The sequence below is a fragment of the Cynoglossus semilaevis genome, chromosome 10 (genome assembly GCF_000523025.1).
Source record: "Cynoglossus semilaevis isolate Cse_v1.0 chromosome 10, Cse_v1.0, whole genome shotgun sequence".
Classification (NCBI taxonomy): domain Eukaryota; kingdom Metazoa; phylum Chordata; class Actinopteri; order Pleuronectiformes; family Cynoglossidae; genus Cynoglossus; species Cynoglossus semilaevis.
Genome location: NC_024316.1, coordinates 10,531,127 through 10,552,527, shown reverse-complemented (window position 1 = coordinate 10,552,527; position 21,401 = coordinate 10,531,127). Strand labels below are relative to the sequence as shown.

Here is a 21,401-nt window from a genome sequence, read left to right as displayed (position 1 = left end):
GGAGACAACATCACAGCAATGTAGATAATTTTCACCATTTTCTGTCAGTTTAAAGTTTTTGGTAGCAAAAAAATGCGCTTCCAATTTATCAGCAAATAGCACACAGACTGTGGGAAGATTGTGTCTTCTGGTTTTGAGCTCAGCTGATACGACTTCACTGCATTTCCCGTGATGCATCTGGATAGCCTATTTTCAACACGAGCTGCTAGCCAGTCAGGCAGCAGGTAAACAAACCTATCTTACAGGGATAGCGAGCCAACAAAGCTTACGCGGCGTCGGGTCGTGTTGCATTTTTAATCATGAGTAAAATGGAATACGAAAAAGAGATACGGCCTCTGTGAGGAGTTCATTAAAAAATAATCGTTTGATTGGGATTCAGTCTGCGAAGCGGTTCGACATCTGTATAGGAAGCTGCAGTGGAGAGCCGTCTGTCGACTACAGCGCAATGATGCATTGCAGTACCTTTGAAAAAACGTATGATTTTAATCTTTTTCTCAAAATGAAGAATCCGAACCGAGATATCGGTTGGGTCCTTTAGCTATAGTGCTATAAAACGGCGCTGCCTGGACCAAAACATCATCCATTCCACCTGTCGACCTTCATCATGGGTCCTATCATGCAGGAACGCACAGCATCCACGACACTGAAACGCGTCGTTTCTAAAGAAAAGATCCGGGTAAAAAACGCAGAAAATAGTGGACCATTAACCAGGTATTTCTCTTTAAAATTTGCATTTTTGAAAAAAAAAATCCCCTACGATTAGCTCATATGTTTGAGGGCAGATGAGCCCATGACTTGCTCTAATGTTTCCCCAGTTCAAAGAAAGGTAACAAGATAAAGAAAGAGGTTGGCCAAATAAACATGGGCCTTCCAGGACCAGGTCAGGGTAAGGACACAGTGATGACTCTGCAGAAGGTGAGTGTCGTAGTAGGATGTAACTACGTCATTACAAAGTATTAGCCTGCTTATAATAGTCCAGTTAAGATGAGATGTTTGTTACAGAAAAATTGTGGTTTGTTATTAATAATATTTTATAAATTAATAAAATTAATGAACGATTAAATAGGAAACGCAAGGTGAATTTTACCATATCCTAACTTAGAATTGGCTTTTGCACTAATAACTAATAAGTACTTTTCCAGAATTGTGTGTTAAAGAGAGCTTGGTCTGAGACCATCATTTGTGTCGTTGTCACTTCAATTTCTGCAGTTGAAAATGATAAAAAGTACTCATGCAAATAAAACTTGATGTCCAGTCAGATCAGGTACATTCCTAATAACAAAATATAATAATGATACATAATAATGCACATCCTTATAATCCGTTTCAGAAAACTTCAATTTCTTATTTACAGAGCTCACAGTCAAAAGCTGGAAGGGTGAAATCTGGCAGAAATACAAGCAAACTCTCCAGGTATGTGTTAAAAAGGTTAATAAAAGATTATTTGCTAAAGGTATTGATATACCCAGATGGGTTTCTTTTACATATCTACCTCTCTCTCGCTCTCACACAGCCCTGAAGAAGGAGAATCAAAAGTTCAACAAGGCAAACACGTATGGCACAGGAAAGAGGATAAACAAGAAAATCAACGGATGTCCGTGTGTGGCAATGAGCTGCAGCCAAATCGTGGGGCGATGGGGAAAAATCGTCGAGCCCTCTCTCTGCCCCTGTCCCCAATATCCGGGCTCCGACACATGCCATTACACCCCCTGACGCACTCCCCAGCCCCCACACCACAGGCACTACAGCAGCACTACAACCAGAAGGATGATGACACTGACAGTGCCAGTGATCTGTCAGACTCTGAGAGGCTTCCTGTGCTGCCGTCTCCATGTACACCCTGTACCCCTCCTCACCTCAACCTGCGTGCTGAGGTTATCAACTCCAATGATCTTCCTCCAGACTTCCCTGGGCCCGGGGGCACTGTTGAGGATCAAGACGAGGCTGAAAAACCCATCTACAGTTACCAAGATTTTCTGCCGCCTCCCTTCAACAGCTGGAGCCTGAGACAGCTGGCCGTGTTTCTCCATACAGAAGGCCGTGGTGCCCCCCGGCCCAAGCCTGTTGGGCCTTTAGAGAAGTATCTGGAGAGGCTGCTGCAACTGGAGTGGCTTCAGATACAAACAGTGCAGGCAGAGACCAGTCGTCCGGCCGGAACTCGTCCAAGGCCACAAAGTTTCCCCACAGCTCACTCCCCGAGACCTCACACAGCTCCATCGTCCCGACTCAACTCCCCAAAAGGGGCACGTCACGGTCAGAAGACCTTCCCGTTTACACCTGTTAACAACCCTCCATCCCCCGCTTCTACTCAGCAACAGCTCTCCCGCTTCCCAGTTTGTCCTCATTGTAACATCCGCTACCCATTGTGCAATGGAACCTGCTCTGCTTATGCCTACCAGCGCCACTCACGTCTCAGCCCTTTGCTTGAGCGCAGAGCAAGGCCTGGGGCACAGGTAAAACGGAGTAGCAGCGAGACACGTGCACCCTCCAATGAAGGCAGTCCTGGAGGACAAGGAGGAAGTGGAGGAGCCCAGACCCCTGTGAGCCCTTCAGCCGGAAGGAGCCATCTCAGACAAATGCATGCCACAGGCAATGTCCGGAAGCAACCACAAGAGTCTGGAAAAAACCCAAACGGCAAAGGGCAGGTGAGGAAAAGCCGCATTAGAGCTAATTCTGAGACAGATGTTAAAAAGGAGCCAGGTGTGAAAGTAGCCAGCACTGAAAAACGTGTCTCTGCTGCCAGCAAGCGAGAGGTCAACACCTCCAGAAGAGTAGAGAGGGACCAGCAGAGGGCAGAGTCAGTTAGCCAGGCCACTAAAACATCCTTGAAAAGAGCTACTAAAGAGCCGCAGCTTCTCTCCAAAGCGCTGAATAGCAGTAAACAGAATGGCAAAGCAAAAACTGTGCACTTTGTTGCAAAGTAAACAACATAGGTCTATATTATAGCGCTTCACTTAGTGATTACGGTACAGGAGCTTGAAACTATGCTTGCTTTCTGTGTAATCTGTGTAGTACTAACATGTTGTAACAGTTGTAGAGCCGTTCAAATAAGCAAGTAGTGTTTGGCCTTTTAAACAGTAAGACACTGAGTAGCTGTAACGAAACTAACACATGACACATTTAACAAACTATAAGCAACAAAAGAAGAACTATTATACTCAAATAATGTTTGACCACGAGGTTATATCAACTCTACACTACTGACATTTTAACACTCTGTTGCACTAATATCCCAGTGTGATACTAATACTGATATAAACATAAGCATCGACCGTACTGTAGGATGACTCTCGAAGACACAATATAAAATATAGTGATGTTACACAGAGGTCATCACATTTTAGCTCATTAAATACAATAGAACTTTTGATGTGAGAATGTATTAAACATTTTAAAAATCTTAATTTTTTTTGCGGTTGCTTTTTTCGTTTTTTAAACCTTTTACTTTTAGTGCCTAGTTTTTCAAAGTTGTTGTTTTTTAAGTTGAAACATTTTTGGCTGTAAAGGAGGCATAGTGATTGGTGTGTACTGCGGTAATGTGATTTATTTAATATTTGTACAGTGGTTTTACATTTGTTTCCTTTGTCACAAGGGCTTTTCATGTTTGGAACAGCTGCAGCCGTGTCTGAAAATGAACTGTATTTTGCTTGGAGCTGAGCTCTTTGTATCACTGAAGAAGATGGTGTAATGTTTGTTACCAATGTAAAAGCATATTTTTCCAAATTTTATATACCATAGCTATATTTATGAAAAGTGTTGTGGTGAAACTTCTTCACGTTACTGTCAATTTTTTCTTTTCTTTGTTTACATGTCACGCACTGAATTCTTGTGAAAGAGAACCTGAATGTAATGTTACGTCCACTGATGCTGTACTTTGAGCATTCGCAGGAAAAAAATATCTCTCTTCATTGCATTTCACGAGCTGAAACAAAACACTTGAAATGCTGAGAACATTTGTGTGTTTACATGTGATTGTCCTTCCTGTGTCCTGTGATTTACCATGTGCAACAACTGATGGGGAAAAAAATGTACACGCCGTCATTTGAATTGCACTCCTTTATTCATTGCATCACAGCCACATGTACTCAAAGCCAAGATTGGTGACGTTGTTGTTAATGTGTACACTTTGTCAACATGCACGCAGAAAGATTGTGGTATGTATTTTCTTAATGTTGAATGCAATGTCTTTGTAAGGCATATAAATAAATGTTTTGCACATGAACGGATCCTGCCTTTTACTAAAACTGTACATAAAAACTGTTGTGAGAACAGGACGAAAGTTAGAGGTGTACTGTCTACCTACTACTCTGTATTTGCATTTAGTTTTTTACTAAATAAACCCTTCACTTTTTTTATTTATGCCTACCATTAAAATGGATGATTTTGGACAGGTGGCAGTGTTTCCTCTAGAAAGGTTTTATGTAAAAAAAAAAGTAAAGATCTTATAGTCCAAAAGTAATAATACATGAAATATTTTGTAATGTTATTTCTTATACTTGGTATTGAAAAAACGTAGTTTCACAAGTTTGTCAATGTCAAAGTTTTCATTATTGAGCTTATTTATTTTATGTTGTTATGTTAAAAGACACATCTGGTTTAGCTTAAATTTAACTGAAAAAAATAGAGTAATATTATAGCGCTCAAATGACTAGAATTATCAAACCTTTTGCAGCTACACTTGTTGAGCTGAAGCAGAATATTGTCTTCCTTGAATGGATTTCTACGTGGAAGTACCATAGTTGACATTTATAGTCACCTTCTCCCACTGTGCTTTATTGTCTATTTTTCTCTAAATGGGATTGATTTTTTTTTTTAAATTATGCTGCTTTGTTATGGCTGACACAAAAGGAAAAACTGAGACCTTATCTCTTCAGGGACAATTTCCTTTGGTTTAAAATGGTATTAGAAGGAGCCACATTTTCACCTGCTGTTCATTCCAAAGCCAGCACAGCACTTCCTCTCTGGACGTCTTCACATCAACCTGATGACATTTTCAGACTTTGTTCACATCCTTTTTTGACATAGCAATGGTTTCATTAGCCGCCGTAGCTGCCTCTCTCTGTCATTCACACACCCTGCAACAGAGGAAAGTACTTTGCAGTAATTAGTTTGTAAAGATAATGATCAAATAACTGTAATTAGATGCCTTTACTACAAAGTTCATTTACCTAAGTGTGTGTTGGCAGTGAAACACGAACTTGCTAAAGTTTCTAGGTTAGCATCCTCTCTACACACCGGCCCGTCGTTCCACATCAGGTCAAAGCCGCCCACCCTTTTCTCCTTGCCTGTCAGCCTGGGAGGGAGAAGAAGGTAATCTCAGCTAAGAAACTTTTTGGCTCATTTAGATGAGAGAGTCTGCCGTTTTACTGCCTTAGAAAATGTGATTAAATAAAGGTGTGAATTGTTATGCAGGCCATGCACCTTCCCTCCATATCAACAACATTCAAAGTGTCTTCCAGCAGTCTGCACTTCATCTCATAATCCTCCTGACCGCTGGGTGTGTATGAGGGAGAGGCATTCACCTCAATTAACCACCTGCAAAGAGTTGAAGGAGAGGTCAGCGGTTCTTAGCAAACTTTTGTATAATCCTTTGAACTGACACAAGGTTAACTGACAATAAGCAGCAGAGTTAATTAATTTTCTTGAAATTAGGACTGTAACGTACATGTATTTAATTTTTTTTATCTGATTATTCACAGGATAGCTGTGAATAAATCTTAGTTAATCATAATTAATTATGATTGTTACTAATCACAAGAAATGGTGATTGTCAATAATCATGATTAATTGATGTAAATCAATTTTTTAAATGTGACCAACATTTTTTTTTTTCAGTAAAAAAAACAGCTGGTAGATTCATGTGTGTATATGATTAGATTTTATTGTAAGCTTGAGGAAACCATGTTTATTGACTGTGTATTAGAATAACAATAAGTTACTGGATGGACAGTGTAATTAATTATTGGATAAACTGTGCCCATCACTCTGCCCACTCATTAAAAGGTGTACAAATTAATGATTGTTTTTTAATTTTTCATGCTTTTATTTTGATAGCTCAACTTTTAATGTATAAGGCTCCATGAAACACCAGAGCTTTTCCTCGCAGTGTAAATGTTTTATTGGATGAAACACAATTAATAAACGCAATAATAACATAAAACTGTATTTTTATCATCATTGGTTTGTGAAAGAAAAATAAAATCAAAATACTGAAAAATTAAATGCTTCATGTAGCTTTTTGAAAAAAAAGGTGAAAGCAAAATACTATAAAATACTAACATGCCAATTAAAGTACTAGTTGATGCAAAACTCTGCATTACACACATTTATTAGGATCTTTCACAACTAGATTTATATTGTTTGTCCCTTGTTGCGACCATGTACTGACCAGTCTCTAAGCTGTTCAACATTGTTATTGATGCTGACGATATATATCCAAAACGTTCTCATTCAAAACAAAAAATCATTCATCAAATCTTTCATTAAGATAAATATCTAAGAACTTCCTGTAAGGACTAAGATAAAAACAATGTCAAATTGGCAGTGGGAGCCCTAGGGAAGGCCGAGCCTTATTTTGTCTGTTTTTTTTAAAGCAAAGTGATGAATATATATTTCAAACTATGTAACAAACTAAACATTCTTGGCGGCAAAGGCCATAAATCAGCCCAGAAAATGTCCTCTTTTTGTTGTCTTAAGCTTTAGCTGTCAACTGGGCCTGTCAGGTGTTTGTACTTTAATTCTGTTTTACTCTGGTTTTGGTCATTTTTCTTGTACCTTGTCCTTCACATTTATTCAAAATGACATTTCTGGCTTAAGCATTTTATTTTTTTTATCCCAATACCAATTTGTACCACATATAAAGCCGCTGCATGCTTCACCAACATTAAGGTAAATTACGACCATTTTTTATTATTATTTATCGTGTCATTGCAGCCTTGTCAATCCTGTCACATACTTGTCTGACAGCCAATAACATACATGTAAATGGATGTCACAATATGAACACTGGCGCTGTCAAGATATGCGTGTTAGTATTTACAGCGACGTGTGTATTTATTGATTGCATACCTGTCAGGGGGGTTTTTTCCAATACCGCAGGGAGTTTTAAGCTCAAGCTATTTCAGGAGTACCACTGGCAGATTTACTGTTCTGTTTTGACGTGGTCACGATGACAAGTCAAACGTGCACACGTCTTCTTGCCTGTGCATGTGCTTTGATCTGCTTAATGGTGGGTGTAAACGCAGCACAAGCAACAAACAGGACACACACTCTACTGAGCCACTCACCCCATTTCTGGGCACACGCACGCCCTGACGACGCATGTTTGCAAGTTGAAACATTTAGTGCAATGTATTGACATGCATGATGACATGTGGGTGTGTGTGAGCACTCACGGCTTCAGGTCCTGGTCCAGAAGAATGTCGTAACCGTAGAGCTCGAAGCAGCGCTTGTCATTGATTATGATCTTCTGCACACTCTGGAGACTGCGGACGAAGATGTTGTCCATCTCTGCAAACAGGGTCTCGACTGCCTCTCTGCCGTGTTTTGCAGTCAGGTATCTCCGAAGCTGCTGCATTTGCCATTTACAACCCTATTTAAAATTGGATGAGTTAATAAAGCAGCCTTTACCACCTCACAGTGTAGTGGATCTATCCCTAGTCTGGGTTCTGTCGTTACAAACCTTTTCAGGGTCGTAGTCCGGCGCTGTTTTTTGAACAGCCACATTAGTCAGATGCATGTCTAAAAGAACACGTAGTAAGGGCATGTTGGGAAAATAAGTGCAATAACTCTGTAGACAGCAATAACCAGGCCCATGCACCTATCTGCTTAAGGGAGTCACTCCCAAATTGGAGGGCATTGAACTATTACTGCAAAGGAAATCAATTTCAAAAATGTCTTTATTTGTTCCACAGTGGAACGAAATGAACAGATCTGTATTAGGTTTTAGTCTTTATTCAATAAGAACAGTTAGAGTTTTGTAGAACTTACAGCCATACATGTTACATGTTAATGTGTTCATGTAGAAGTGGGTGAGGTGGGGGGCGGGGTGGGTGGAGGGGTATTGTTCTTGATGAAAACTGCAAACAAACACTCACACATCTTAAGAAGACTGGAGACGTAATGGTGATAGAAAGGATACACTTGTCATCAATGCTGTTCAGAGAGAAGCGAGTGTTTGAGAAGCGTGCAAACCCATCTCTGTAGAGCCAGGCCTTTAAGGGAGCATACTGAAAGACACATATAAACACAAAGTCCAAGTCATGAATGCCAACATATACTGTACATGTATGTGGTGTGTGTTGCATAAGAGATGAAGTTCATTACGTACCGATGACACCAGAACATAGACCCTCAAATCAAATTTCCTGCCTGTTTGGACAAAACGACAAATAAAAAATTATTTAATGTTGATTTAAATTTCTCTCTTCAATTTCTGCCAGTTTCTACCATTAATGAGGTAGGGGTTCTCTATGTAGCGCTGTGCCACGTAGTTTTCCACCTGAGTGGAATCCTTCTGCTCCTCTGAGCGACCGCCGTCCTGTGAGAACACAGTTTCAATCAGTCAGAAACAGTGACTTTCTCTAATTATTATTAAAGGAGGAAATTACCTTTTTCCAATCCATGATGTCCTTCAGTTTTCTGAACAGGAAGATTCCTTTACCTTGAGATTTTGCAACCTAAAAAAGGCACAAAAGAAAAATGTGTTTTACAATATTTTGTAAACTAAAACCTGAGAGTGTCTTGAGTGATTTGAATATTAAGGTGACAACATCTAACCGGCTTCATGATCCAGGTGCTGCCAGGACATCTTTTGAACTCTTCTACAAACAGATGGTACTCACTGGGAAGTGCAAAGGTGCATGGGAAAAAAGAACACCTTGATGCCTCCATGGGGCCAACCTCTCTCTCAAGGAGTTTTTTGTACCTTTTCAGGTTTTTCACCATGAGATTTTTGCGAGTCAGCTTTAAAAAAAACATCAAAGAGATGAGAAATGTTCAAAAACCAAACTGATGAGTATTTTCATTTGTGTACTCAAATAAAACCCAGTGCCTTTAAAGATGCTTTAGGTTGAGTTGAACACATATGCAATCAACTGGAGGGGACAGCACAGTGGGAAAACATGCAACTGAATCCAGACCACAGTGATGAAACCAAGCAGAATAACGCTTTCAGACAGATTTATTTTCCTCTAATTAACAGAAAGATGCTTTAATCCAAAAGGATTATTAAACAAAAATTCTTCAAACTGACGCTGTGTTTCATTAGCTAATAGAAGACAATGAAGATAAAGATAAATTAAACCAAAAAAATAGTATTAATAGATAGATTAGATGTACTAATTACAGCCAGAAAACAGAAAGTGAGCAGAGCTTTTACACCAATACTGTTTCAAAAAACAAATAACCACACACAACGTTGGTTAATGTTGGTTAACAACAACACGATGTCTACACACCACACAGTTGGAGCCCTAATACAGCGTATGCTTGCAGCGATGCCGCAGTGACGCTTCCTCACCTCATAATGATTGCGAAAGTGGTTTATCCTTACATGCTCCTCCATGTAGGAGTGGTCGTAATTCTCCCTGAGCCAGCCGACATCACACCAGTTCAAATCCCACTCTCCATCACTGTGAGATAAAGAAGACCTATGACTGTGTGAATGACAACACACATGTCAGAAAAACAAACGGACTCACTCTTTGACCTCAGCCCACCCCGGTCTCTGGCGCAGGACACTCTGGATGCTGTTTGGCAGCACACATTTGTAACGCACACAAGCTCTTCCCACCCTGAGGAAGCAATAAGACACACTGTAAAATGGGTGAGCAAATACTTTTAAAGATGAAGTAAACTTGGTTGTCATCATGGAGACTGATATCCAGAGTAGATATCTAGAGTAGGCCTGCATATAAATGTCATAGATGACAGGTGTAAAAAAAAAAAAAAAAAAGTTAGTTTAAAAACTACTGAAACATGCTTAAATTTAATAGTCACATGACTCCAGAGGTTTTAAGTTGCACATGGCATACTGCTCTTAGCTGGATATGACATGTACTGTAGTCTGAGTACAAACACACAGATGCACAAAGTACACAAATACAAAACAAATTACTTTTTTCAAAAAATTCTCAAAAAAACAAAGAGAAAAAGTAAGTCTCTAACTGACCAGCCCCTCACGTTTATTGGGATAGTTATAGACAGGAATACAGCTGAAAATTGAACCCCGACCAGGTGTGTGTAAAAATCTTATACGAAAAATAAGCCCGTTGGGATTTTTCCTGTACTCTGAGACGATACATCGTATTTTATTGCTGTTTTTAGGACGAACGCCAGCTCTGATGTAACCAGTCTTATGTTCTAGAGTAAGGTTCAAAATAATCTTATAAAATATCTAGTGTAATTAGAAAATGTGCCAGTATATTGCATTAGGTCAAGGTACAGTGTATGGGAAAGTTAACTACATGACTATATAACAATTTGTTAGTTTATCAGTTAATCTGTTACCTTATATATAATGCCTCTGACTGTTTTTGTGAAAACACACATTAAAGTTCTTTAAGAGGAAGTGTTCGGATCATTCGTTCGGATTGTTTTTCTCTTTTATTTATTTTATATCTTATATTGTATATGGATTGATGACGACCTTAAAGAACTGTCTGCAGTCAATTAAAAAAATAACACACTCACCTCTCCTCACTTCTGACAGCATCAGATGACGCTTTGTGTCCAGATGTCTGCACACAGGTTATAAAAGTAGCACAAGGTTAACATTTCAGTCATCAACACAGTCCGTTTGTTTAAACCGGAGTATCTCCAGCTGGTACTTTACTGTGTGGAACGTTTAACACGAGAAGCCTCTTTATATGGACAAATAAAGTAGACTTTTGGCCCAGGGCTTCATCCCTACGCCTGCCTGGACTTTTTTTTAATCCCACAACATATCAGACTTCCTTGAGATTAAAAAAAGAAAGTTCCTCGAGGGGCACTCGGCCAATCATTGCAGATTTTCAGAACAGTGAAAACATACAAGGCCCATTTAATTAAAGTAAGACGCGTAATCCGATTTAGGACAAGCATTATTGCTCTTGAGTTACACCGTATTTAATCAGAACTTTAAATCTTGACGGCTCCAGGATCCGTGTGGGGTATAGAGTTTCTGCAGGGTTTTTTTTTTTTTTTTTTACAACAGCGTGATGTAGTGTGACAGAAGGCCGTTTTCCCAGTACATCCTGGATACGTGATCGCATAAGAATCTACAGGTGATCAAATACGTTTTTATTATTGTGTTTTCGGGTGAAAATCATTCCGTTTTCCGGTGTAGGAAACGCTTTTTTTATGTAAACAGAACGACCTCATACATCATTACCTTTTTTTTTCTCTCTTCTTCTTCTTTCTTACCTTGTTCTTGGACATGGCTGCACACACCGCGCAGTGGCAGCAGGTGAGACCAATTCAAAGAGATAGGTTGCCGAAAGTACGTCGGTAAACGATGTTTACGACGTCATTACTGGCGGAAGTTTTGGACGTTTTGTCTGAGGCCAGCCGTTTCTATGGAGATTAAAACGCGCACTTGGGAGGTTTGTCCTCCTGTAGTTGCCGTAGCGTATTACCTTCGTATTGTGCATATCTGTTCAAGTGAAACAAAACTTCAGGTAAATTCACGCGTTATTATTCGTGGATAGAAAGCTCTACACTGGAATTTTTTTTGTCTCTGCTACAAAAAGCCACAGATAAATCACCATTTGTCTTTTCTGCCCCCAAACCCTCTCTTTTTGTGGGTTTATAGCAATAGCCATCAACCTTTGGCCCCCGAGCCATCTGTGGCTTTTTAGCCTCTGTGCAACAGATCAGTTCTGGCCTCAGTAGATTAGATTATTTTATTATATTATAAGGGGCTTTTTTTCCAAAAGGTAAACCCACCTACCCACTCCCCACCCGCACCCCCCCTCTCTCGCTCCATCTTCTTCATACCATAACTGCCTGATGTTTACACAACAAGACCAGGGGTGAAGTTATGTATATGCAGAGTTTAAAGTTCAGGCTGCACATATTCAGCATTACTGACCCCTGTTCATGTTATTCCAGCAGGTGGTGCCTTTACCTTTGATACCTACGATAAAACCCACCTCATTTATAGATTACTCAGAACTAAAAGACCCCCCACCCCCATTCTACAATGATGTAATGGATGTCATGTGACAACTGTGATTGAACTGTAACATCCTACTGTATCTGATATTTTTCTATGACTTTGCTATTTTGACAAGATGCCCCCTGTGGGCAACTGCCCATCCTGTCTGTAGCTACATCTGCAGAAAATGCTTATTGTCTCTGTGACTGACACTAATGTGTAACGGTTAGCACTGTTAGTCTACCGCAGAGAGGAGAGAGTCCTGGGTTCGATTGCCAGAGGAACATGCTTGATAATATTAATCCTCCTCTGTGAGTCACTTCGGATAAAAGCATCTGCTAAATGCGTAACTGTAAATTATGTCATTCAAAAATGTCAACGGTCATGTCTGCAGTTCTTTTCAAAGACTAGGATCTTGACAGCCTGATTTTGAAAGAAGACTGGAGGATATTACTTGAGGCTTTCCCGGAGAAGAAAAAAAAAAAAGCTACCAAAACACCACTTTCTTCAGCATTACCTTATAGTCATTCAGGAATTTGAGGCCCTGTGGCTGCTATGTGTACAATGAAATCTGAGGCCAAACACAGCTTCTTCAGAGATTTGTCAGGCAAACAGGCTGTCAGGAATACCCAGGAGCTCAGGCTGCTGAACTATCGGTCACGAAACAACACACAGTCTATTTTGGTGTAATTAAAGATGACCTTAAAGAGTGGGTGCAGTGCACATTCCCCACTGTCAGGGCAGTGCACTTTGGGAACAATGAGTGCTGACCTTTATCACACAAAGGACAAAGATGGAACATGACAGGAACATTCTACAGCTTACAACTAGTCGGACGGATGCTGTCAGTGGGTTATCAAACCTCAGCATCATCGATCTAAGCCACGACCAGTGCTGGTTTAAAGATGAGGTCTTTCTCATGCCTAACCTTTAAGAGACTTTTCTTTACTTTACAAAAAGCAGAAAAACAGGGGATTTCATATATTCAACAAAATCAATTAAAAAGAATGAATCTGAAATAAATACAAAAATGCAAAACATTTAGTCCCGACTGTTGGGATTACCTGCAGCGCATTCCCCTTAAAGCATGGTGTTACAGTTTCAACAGCTGAGGAAAACAACCATGGAGCTCAGTTATTACCCGCGTCTGAGACGAAATCCAGGGTAAAAGACTTTGTTGTGCAGAATGCCTGATCCACACAACAAAATGAGTGTGAAGACAGCAGGGGAGTGCAGCGAACCTGCAGGCTGAGATTAACACAGCTTATTTTTCTGAAGAAAAACGTCGCCCCAAATACAATACCAAGGACAACTCCCAGTCTGATGAAAAATTCCACTGTGACATAACATTGGGACATTGAGCATATCACTGTAGAGTTGAATATAAAAGTGCAGTACTGATATGAGTGATTTAACACTGTGCTGCAGAATGTATCTTTTTTTTTTGTTTGTTTCTTACGGTCATGTACCGTTCAACTGAGGCTGATGATTTTATGTGAGCTGTTCAGACATTGATATTTTTAACTCTGAAATAAGAGAAGAATTTCCTGCAGCTGTGACGGGCATCATCAAAGCCTTGAGTCTGATGAAAATCCTTGATAATTACAGGCACCAGACAAGTATTGTGGTAATAGAAAGAAACCAAAGACCACTTTTATTCACAGGTACTACTGACAAACAGGATTATCATAATACTTTGGACAACAAGTATCTATCTTTTAAAAATATATAAATTTCTCTTGAATAGACAACAACAAATTAGTTAGTACTCTTCACTCTGCCCTTTGACTGGACTGACGTCTGTGAATATATGCTGTAAATTAAAACTCAATTGAATTTTTTAGTGATTATTGTGTCTTTAAAGCATCAGGACCATAGGTTTATCACATGTTTCTTCCTCTTCTTTCACGGAGTATGTTTCCTGGGTTGGATTTTCTCTAAAGGTTACAGTCCGTGTCAGGTTGCAGCAGGGTTTGTATGGCCTGAGGAAACCCTCATTCTTCACTCAGGTGTTCTGGCAGAACATGCACCTCCCAGTTTGTTATAACTGTCACAGTAGTTGATGAACAGATGTTTCCACATCAGCGGCAGTCACCTCTGTCGTCAATGTAAACGGTCAGGCGCTGCTGTTCTGTCAATTACTGCCTTTTGTCATCAAGGTGTAGATAGATGATCGCAATTAGAAAAACCTGCCATAGGATGAACTGGAGTGTGTTGGTGGTCTGGTTTTAAATCAGTGTAGGAGCTGCCGCTCTGAAAGATCTATAGCATATTTTTCACTCTGAGAAGTTTTGCACGTTAACTCCTCACCAATCTGTCTCATTTGTCTCAGCTGTGGGTGTGTATTATAATAATAAGTGGGGGAGGCCTCAGGTATGTGCACTGTTTTATGGGCAGACTGGACTGCCCATATTGACAATATGACAGCCTAAGGCAATCAATTTGTTCTTGTGCTGAAAAAGGTCTTAATGGCTGAGACATGGGCATGTTTTTAAATACACTCTGTGAGCACTTTGGATATTTTAAATATGAGGAAGATCAACTTCTTAATCCTGCCTGAGGTCAACCGTCGATTCGACCCGGACACATTCCAGGCTTTTTTTTTTTATTTTTGCAATTCCATTACGAGGATCTTCTTCAGGTCAAAACACAAACAGACCCAATGTGTGAGCGTTTCATTTTCCTATGTGGTATATTTCTTTTATCAAATACCAGCTGCAGCTGTCATCCAGTGGCAACAGCGCCAGTGCTGGGGTGCAGAAAGTTGTTGCAAAGTTGGATGTTAGTCAACTGGTGTGTCATTAAACTGAACATCAGCAGACTCGGGCTGATTTACTGAGCTGTGTTCACTGAATCACTTCATCAGCCTGACAGCTAACGTGGCCTTGAGGCTACTTCAAGTGTGCCAGTGTAAAGACAGTAAACAATCAGCCCTTTATTTTAGATATTTACTCTTTTTCCTGTTTGGATCCATCTACATTTAGAAACAGTGGCAGATGGTGAACTGATCCAAAACTGTTGGTAGGTGGTACAGTAGCTACTGTTGCTATCGTGCAGTGCAACCTGAGGTCTGGAGCAAACAGCTCCAAATGTCATGTTGTTGTCGACGTGAATTGAGCATAAGTCATTCATTATGTTATTAAATTCTTGGATGAGTCCCTGCTCCTAACACCTGCACCAGTGGTGGAGCTACAACACGCTCTGGTTAGACCAGACGTCTTCATGCCCTGCGGCCGTGTCATTAAGTGAAGCTCAGAGAGACAGGTCTATTCAAATAAATGAGAATGTAATCATCCTCCACAATGGAGCACAAACATTTATATGAATTAGTGCTGTTACAGAAAACACGTGTTCATTTTCCAGCATATTGTGAAGATGTCGCTGTTGGATGTTTCAGTCAAATTAACAACTGAACATATAAAGGAGCCTTTTATATTCGTCATGTACTGCAACAAATTATCAGATGTAACAGTATATTCCGTCTCGTTGAGATGCTATTTTAAGCTTGAGTCGAGTCAGTGAAATAAAAACTTTTTCCCGCAGCGTGTGCAAATGACAACATGTGCATTGACTGTGTATTTGTATTTGTTAGAGGGCTGAAGGGTGGGATTTATAAATTAATCACATTGATAAGAGGATTTGAAAGTGATTGCATTTGAATCCATTTAAAAAGTAATATGTAATTTTTAAAATCTTAATTGAATTACTTTTAGTAAATTCTGGAAAGAAACCTCAAAATATTCCAGGATTTATTTTTTCTCTCTAAACCCCTTCATCTGGATCGTTGTCAGCTGCTTCAGTGTTTTGCCTGTACTGGGAAATTATAACACGATTATCTCTGGTGTCTGTGCTCAGGAGCAAAATGTTTCACACTGATTTCATTCTATTGGCTCGGGGTGCTGCAGTGATCAGAAAACTCTGGCTCTAGCTCAATTTCGATCAGAATCGTGGTTTATGGCCAAGTACATTTAACACACGCAAGGAATGTGGTGTGGTGTATTGGTGCACTGTCCTAAGATAGAATTAGAAAGAGAAAAAGTAAGCCTTAGAAATAACATTTAAAATAATCACACATGGTGAAGATCTAAGTAAGACTCACCACCGATGATGGTCTGTCATCATGTGGGCGTGAGGTTGTTGTCCGGACGGACCGCAGCCTCTTGTCAAACTTTCACAAAGAGGATATGATCGGAGTGGGAAGGGTCAGCCATGATTTACCTGCACAACTCCAGGCGTGCAGGTAAATCATGGCAGTGAGGAAGGGTCTTTGACAGAATGAACTACCTTAGCTGCCTGAAAAAGTAAATCCTTGGCTGCCTGTTTGTCAAACAGAGAGAAAGAGCTAATGTTCAGCTCCTGGGAAATGATGTTCTCTAGTCCAAGACTTCAGACTGGTCGGCTCAGCATGTGACCTGTGCAGGGTCCAGCAGTGGGTCCACAGAGGTCAGGACGACCGGCCTGTAGTTGTAGTTGGCCCAATAGACGTCGACGCCCGATCAGTACAAGGTGGCTGGCGGACAAGATTTGGGCCATAGTTCTATGGTTAAAAAAAATCATTGAATCAAACTTCCTTCTGCGCTGATGTCACTCCTGTGCATCTTCTTTGCGGCTTTCAAACAAACCTAAAGTGCATCAGCGGCACCTACAGGGCTGCACTGTGTATGTCAGTAATGTGCCAGAAACTAGTGAAATTAACAAGTGTGAATAAATGAGACTGATTTTTTTAAGCTAACTGCAGAGGATGGTTCATATGGTTCATATAAAACTTTTTTTTTTGACTGGATGCCATGTGTGGTAACACACACCTCTAATGTGGTGTGAAAACACCACAATATAAAATCCACAGGCGATGTGTTGACCTGAACAACACCTGCCCTGACACACAGAGTTTGATGAGGCAATTCCCATGATGTTTCCCCAAAAAGTCAACAGTTCTAGGAGTGGGAGAGGCAGGAAGAGTAGGAGAGAAAGCAGACTGGTGTCTGGAGGACGACAGATTTATGGGAGGTCAGGAACTTAGGACTGATAAGAAGCACAAAGGAAGCTTGTCTTCACATTTGTGCTTCCTGAAAATTATAGACATACAGTTTATAGAAATGACTGGTTTGAGCCTCCTGAGACATCGATACGTTCACTAACATCAAAACACTTGTTTCTGGAATGGCAACAAAAACAGAAATTCCAAGAAAATCGGTGTGACAATTTTGATAGTTATACAATAACACGTAGCAACATCACGTAGAAACTGGACTAACTGCACGTGTGGGTTAATACAAGAGTTAAATCCAATTAAAATCCTGTTGCATTACCTTCTACATTTTTGAATTCCTTTCCTACAGTGGCCCAGAAATCCAACAGCTAATCTGAAAGCCCATAATCCAATCTTTATTTGAACATTTCCTTTTGTTTACATTTAATTCTTCACCTAAAACACGTATTTCCTACATAAAAAGGCAGATGTCTACAGAATTAAACTGGACGCAGTTTCATTAGAAAACATTCCTGTCATTCTGCACTTCTTCTGGCTGATATTTGCATATTCCCTGGATGTTAAGTTAGACTCTCAGCTGCTGAGATGAATCCTACAGACTCCTGCCTGGAGGAAAACTCTAAAACAAACTCTGTCATTCTCCAAGGTGAAACAGAGAACATGTTTTAAAAAGCTGAAACATTTCAAACAAAAGTGAATAATTCAAATGTGCAGATGAGACTCAGCGGGTGTATATAATATTTAGCCATTACTTCTTTATATAAATATTCATCTGTACTCAGTGGGAATGATTTCAAGAGAGTTCCTCACTGGAAACATTAGCTTAACAATAATAATGATAAGTAGTTCTTAGTGAAATTACTCCAGATGAACTGAATGTGATGTGAGGAATATAAATCTCGCTGCGTGACATTGTATAGCAGACCTGGGCAAACTATGGCCCGTGGGCCAGAGTAGGCCCACTGGGCTTTAGAATCCAATGTCAGTCCTTCTGCTTCATGCATTGCAACAAATTCACGGTAATTTCTGTTGAAGTTCATTCTTCTACATTTTGTTTAAATTATTTCACCCAGCGTTCTACATTCAACCATTCATCGCACGGGCCAAATATAATTACAACAGGGGCCAGATGTGGCCCGTGGGCCTGAGTTTGACACCTATGCTGTAGAATATCGATATGGTATTATGATTTTCATCATTTCTTTCCACCCGTAGTGTGAATATTTTGTTTTAGCCTATTCTCATTAGGAGCAAATAATCAAAACATCAAAAGTACAGAATGTCTTGTACTGTACGAGGGGCCTATGTTGTCATGTAGTGCAGTGATAAAGCTCAGAGTCTGAGAGTCAGAGTCTTACGGGAATTTACTTGTGTGTTTTTCTTTTCTGTCACTTTCCGTTCCAGCCCATACTTTAGACAGGGTTTCAGATTTATTGGACACACTAAGTGCAGCTATGAAGTAAGGTATCAATGGTTGCTTCGCCATGACCCTGACAAAGGTAAGCACGAGAAGATGAATGGACAGATAGAGATCCTGTCACAGGAGGAATGACTGTAAAAATAAAAAGTTGAAAAAGCCTGTGTGAAAGTATGACACCATTATAAATGGACGGATTGTACTTTCCTTTGTGATTTCTACGCTTGAAGGCCTCGAGGTTGAGGAGAATCCAAAACACATTCTGATCATCCAGTTGGGATATGTGATATATGACCTGCATTCATGCTTAAAAAATGCCAAATGTTGGATTTGCAACAGGCCTTTACTACAGGACATCAACAGCAACAGAAAGAGGTTTGTGTGAGGCCAACCTGTTTATTACAGCTACTTAAGTGATCCTTTATAATACCAGTCTGCAGATTCACAGAGGACACGCTCTATATATATTTGCAGTCCAGAGGTTGGTGAGTGCAGGGAGGGTGAGAAGTTCACACAGAAAAAAAAACAACACAAAAAGTTGTTTCACCGTCCCAGTGGAGGAAACTTCATAACATTCCACGCTCAGTTACCTAAACCATAATCATCATAACTGAATTCTCAGACTCTGAGAGTCTCAGACCAAGATGGAGAATTTATTTATTACCTGTGAACTCATTAAACCCATTAAAAACATTATCTTTGGAGGTGATATAAAGTGTTTCCTTATAAATTGGCATATGTTAATGTATCAAAATATGACAACAAAACTAGTGCCGTGTGTTGTTATGACCTTTGGATGGTCATATAAGCCGTGAAATCCTAGCAGAACTGGTTCTTGGTATGGACCACATTCCATTCTAAAATTATACTGAACTGTTTTGAACCAGGATTTATGAATTTTAGAGATATCAAAATGACTTTGAATTTATCAAATCACACATACACCATGTGTATCCAAGCATTCTACAAAATCAAACACACCTAACAAGCTGAGCTCGTCGAGTGCACCAAAATGGCTGCCTGTCAATCATAGAAATATCACAGTGATTATTATCTGCAGTCTGCTGTCATCCAGCACAGTTAAACCTACTGGAGACTGTTCTGTTACTTGAATGGGCCTGAGCTCCAACAACACACTGTAATCTACAGACAGCAACACTGTACGGTCAGGGCATCTGTGTGAGACACTTTCCCAGGCTCCATTGTGGGAAAAAAGGTTTTTCAAATCATCCAATTTTGTAGGTGCTCAGAGCAGTGAGTTTGTACTGAGGCTCCAGGACGGGTTTATTTGGGGTGGACTCAGAGTGACATTCCTCTATGATAGGTGGTATTAGGCCTTCAAAGGCTCCAATTGGTCTTACATTCTGTACTGTAAGCACAGCAGTATTCACACAGAAATGCAGACCTACTTTCTATGGAGGAAAAAAAACATCAGCCACGTGTTCTCTCTCAATCTATGCAGACACACGGTTTGGTCCTAACCTAAAGAGAAACAAAGACATGTTTCCAAATGTGAGAGAAAGAGCCAAGTCAGTCAAGAGGGGACGTGACTTTATATGGGAAAATAAATGTGCTTTTCATCCTAAATAGATGGATGGATGGATGGATGGATAGATGTGTGGGTGAGTGGGTAGATGGATGGATGGATGGATGGATAGATGTGTGGGTGAGTGGGTAGATGGATGGATGGATGGATAGATAGACTTTATTAATCCCATGCTGGGAAATTTCAGTAAAGTTAGAAGATGCGACAGGAGCTGATGCTACAGGCAGCCACCAGGGGCAGTGCCAACTCACAGGATAATGATTAAAGTGTGATCCCATAGTAAGAGGCAAATAAGGGCCATCCCGGTATAGTCTCTTACATATGCTTTAATATGGACCTTTTTCTGTAACTTCTTTTGGTGACATTTGAAGCAACACAAAGAAGCATTTTACAATTTGCCAACTTTAAGAAACGTAAATGAGAAACAACACAAGAGGTAGCCTTGGAAACTAAAAGCGAGCTTATAACTGGACATAGTGACCTTTGACAGCTTAACAGAGGAATGTGGGGGTTGGCCTAGGCTGGGGACGATCATACATTCAAAGCCTTTACACAAATTAACCCCACTACTCCAATGTCCTTGAGCAAGAAATTTAGGTAAAACAAAGGTTATGGCACCACAGGTAACCCTGACATCCAAGACAAAGCAGCTCCCCAGGCTAGGGAGATGTGCAGCTCCTGCCCCTGTTTAAAAGGATATGAAACCTTAAAGTAAACAAGAAATGACAATAAACATTACATATTGAAAATGATTTTATAATAAATGATAAACAGAGCACAGATGGTGCCGTTGCTAAACCAGTGATTCATGTCAAGAAAGAACCTCCCCACATCGTAAAACGAAATTGCTTGATTATGTCAACAGAGGTTTCCTTTGTACTTGTTAAATTAAATGTTTACGGCAACAGAGATAAAACTTATGACAGCAAAATGTGCCGAGTTACAGAGGAAGAGTCACCGTTAAATATGAATGTTAATAGAATGTTTTGTCAAAACGTTTAAAACTTTGTAATCCTCTTCCATTGGTAGTTTAAAGATAGAGTATATGATATAGGATTTATAAATGTACATAGATACACTGTATACACACTGTACAAACTGGAACACAGCTACGTGACAGAAAATGATAAGGACCACATTTTTACCCTCATTCCAGATGGTACTGTCTATACGATCCTTAAGAGAGAATTCCTGTCACCTTTACTGGAATTTCTCATCAACTGTCTCATCAGAAAAAATTAAAAAAATTAAAACCATTTGCAACAAGGTTAGACAAAATAAACTCTGTTTAACTTTTAGCAAATAAAGTGTC

The 21,401-nt window shown here is 40.0% G+C and overlaps 2 protein-coding genes across 7 annotated transcripts; one reads left to right on the top strand and one right to left on the bottom strand.

Annotated features, from left to right (window-relative positions):
• Positions 1–215: 215 nt before the first annotated feature.
• On the top strand, positions 216–4,222 carry fam217ba (family with sequence similarity 217 member Ba). 5 transcript variants are annotated; one of them, XM_025059453.1, is made up of 5 exons: positions 216–711; positions 816–915; positions 1,331–1,413; positions 1,514–2,645; positions 3,593–4,222. In XM_025059453.1, exons 1-5 carry the CDS (start codon positions 605–607, stop codon positions 3,686–3,688), a joined length of 1,518 nt encoding a protein of 505 aa, XP_024915221.1. In that variant the 5' UTR covers positions 216–604; the 3' UTR covers positions 3,689–4,222. The 5 variants fall into 5 exon arrangements, with proteins under 5 accessions (XP_024915221.1, XP_008316909.1, XP_008316910.1 ...); XM_025059455.1 differs by adding an exon at positions 1,210–1,264 and having other exon boundaries at positions 696–711; positions 1,355–1,413; positions 1,514–4,222; XM_008318687.3 differs by having other exon boundaries at positions 222–711; positions 1,514–4,222.
• On the bottom strand, positions 4,042–11,931 carry ttll9 (tubulin tyrosine ligase-like family, member 9). Of its 2 annotated transcripts, none has more exons than XM_008318692.3 (14): positions 11,404–11,931; positions 10,693–10,739; positions 9,702–9,794; positions 9,521–9,632; positions 8,779–8,964; positions 8,610–8,678; positions 8,449–8,539; positions 8,330–8,370; positions 8,141–8,228; positions 7,682–7,740; positions 7,395–7,591; positions 5,422–5,535; positions 5,169–5,293; positions 4,042–5,075 (listed from the first exon to the last, which is right to left on the bottom strand). In XM_008318692.3, the coding sequence occupies exons 1-14, from the start codon at positions 11,416–11,418 to the stop codon at positions 5,005–5,007; spliced, it is 1,308 nt and encodes a 435-aa protein (XP_008316914.1). In that variant the 5' UTR covers positions 11,419–11,931; the 3' UTR covers positions 4,042–5,004. The 2 variants fall into 2 exon arrangements, with proteins under 2 accessions (XP_008316914.1, XP_024915224.1); XM_025059456.1 differs by having other exon boundaries at positions 9,554–9,632.
• Between the last annotated feature and the right edge of the window lie 9,470 nt (positions 11,932–21,401).

Excerpts from the sequence above, each read along its gene's own strand:
- fam217ba (XM_008318687.3), top strand. The coding sequence starts at position 605 with ATGGGTCCTATCATGCAGGAACGCACAGCATCCACGACACTGAAACGC. Across the intron at positions 712-815 it reads AATAGTGGACCATTAACCAG|TTCAAAGAAAGGTAACAAGA; the intron begins GTATTTCTCTTT and ends ATGTTTCCCCAG. Across the intron at positions 1,414-1,513 it reads AATACAAGCAAACTCTCCAG|CCCTGAAGAAGGAGAATCAA; the intron begins GTATGTGTTAAA and ends GCTCTCACACAG.
- ttll9 (XM_008318692.3), bottom strand. Across the intron at positions 8,540-8,609 it reads ACATCATGGATTGGAAAAAG|GACGGCGGTCGCTCAGAGGA; the intron begins GTAATTTCCTCC and ends GTGTTCTCACAG. Across the intron at positions 8,229-8,329 it reads TCTATGTTCTGGTGTCATCG|TATGCTCCCTTAAAGGCCTG; the intron begins GTACGTAATGAA and ends TGTGTCTTTCAG.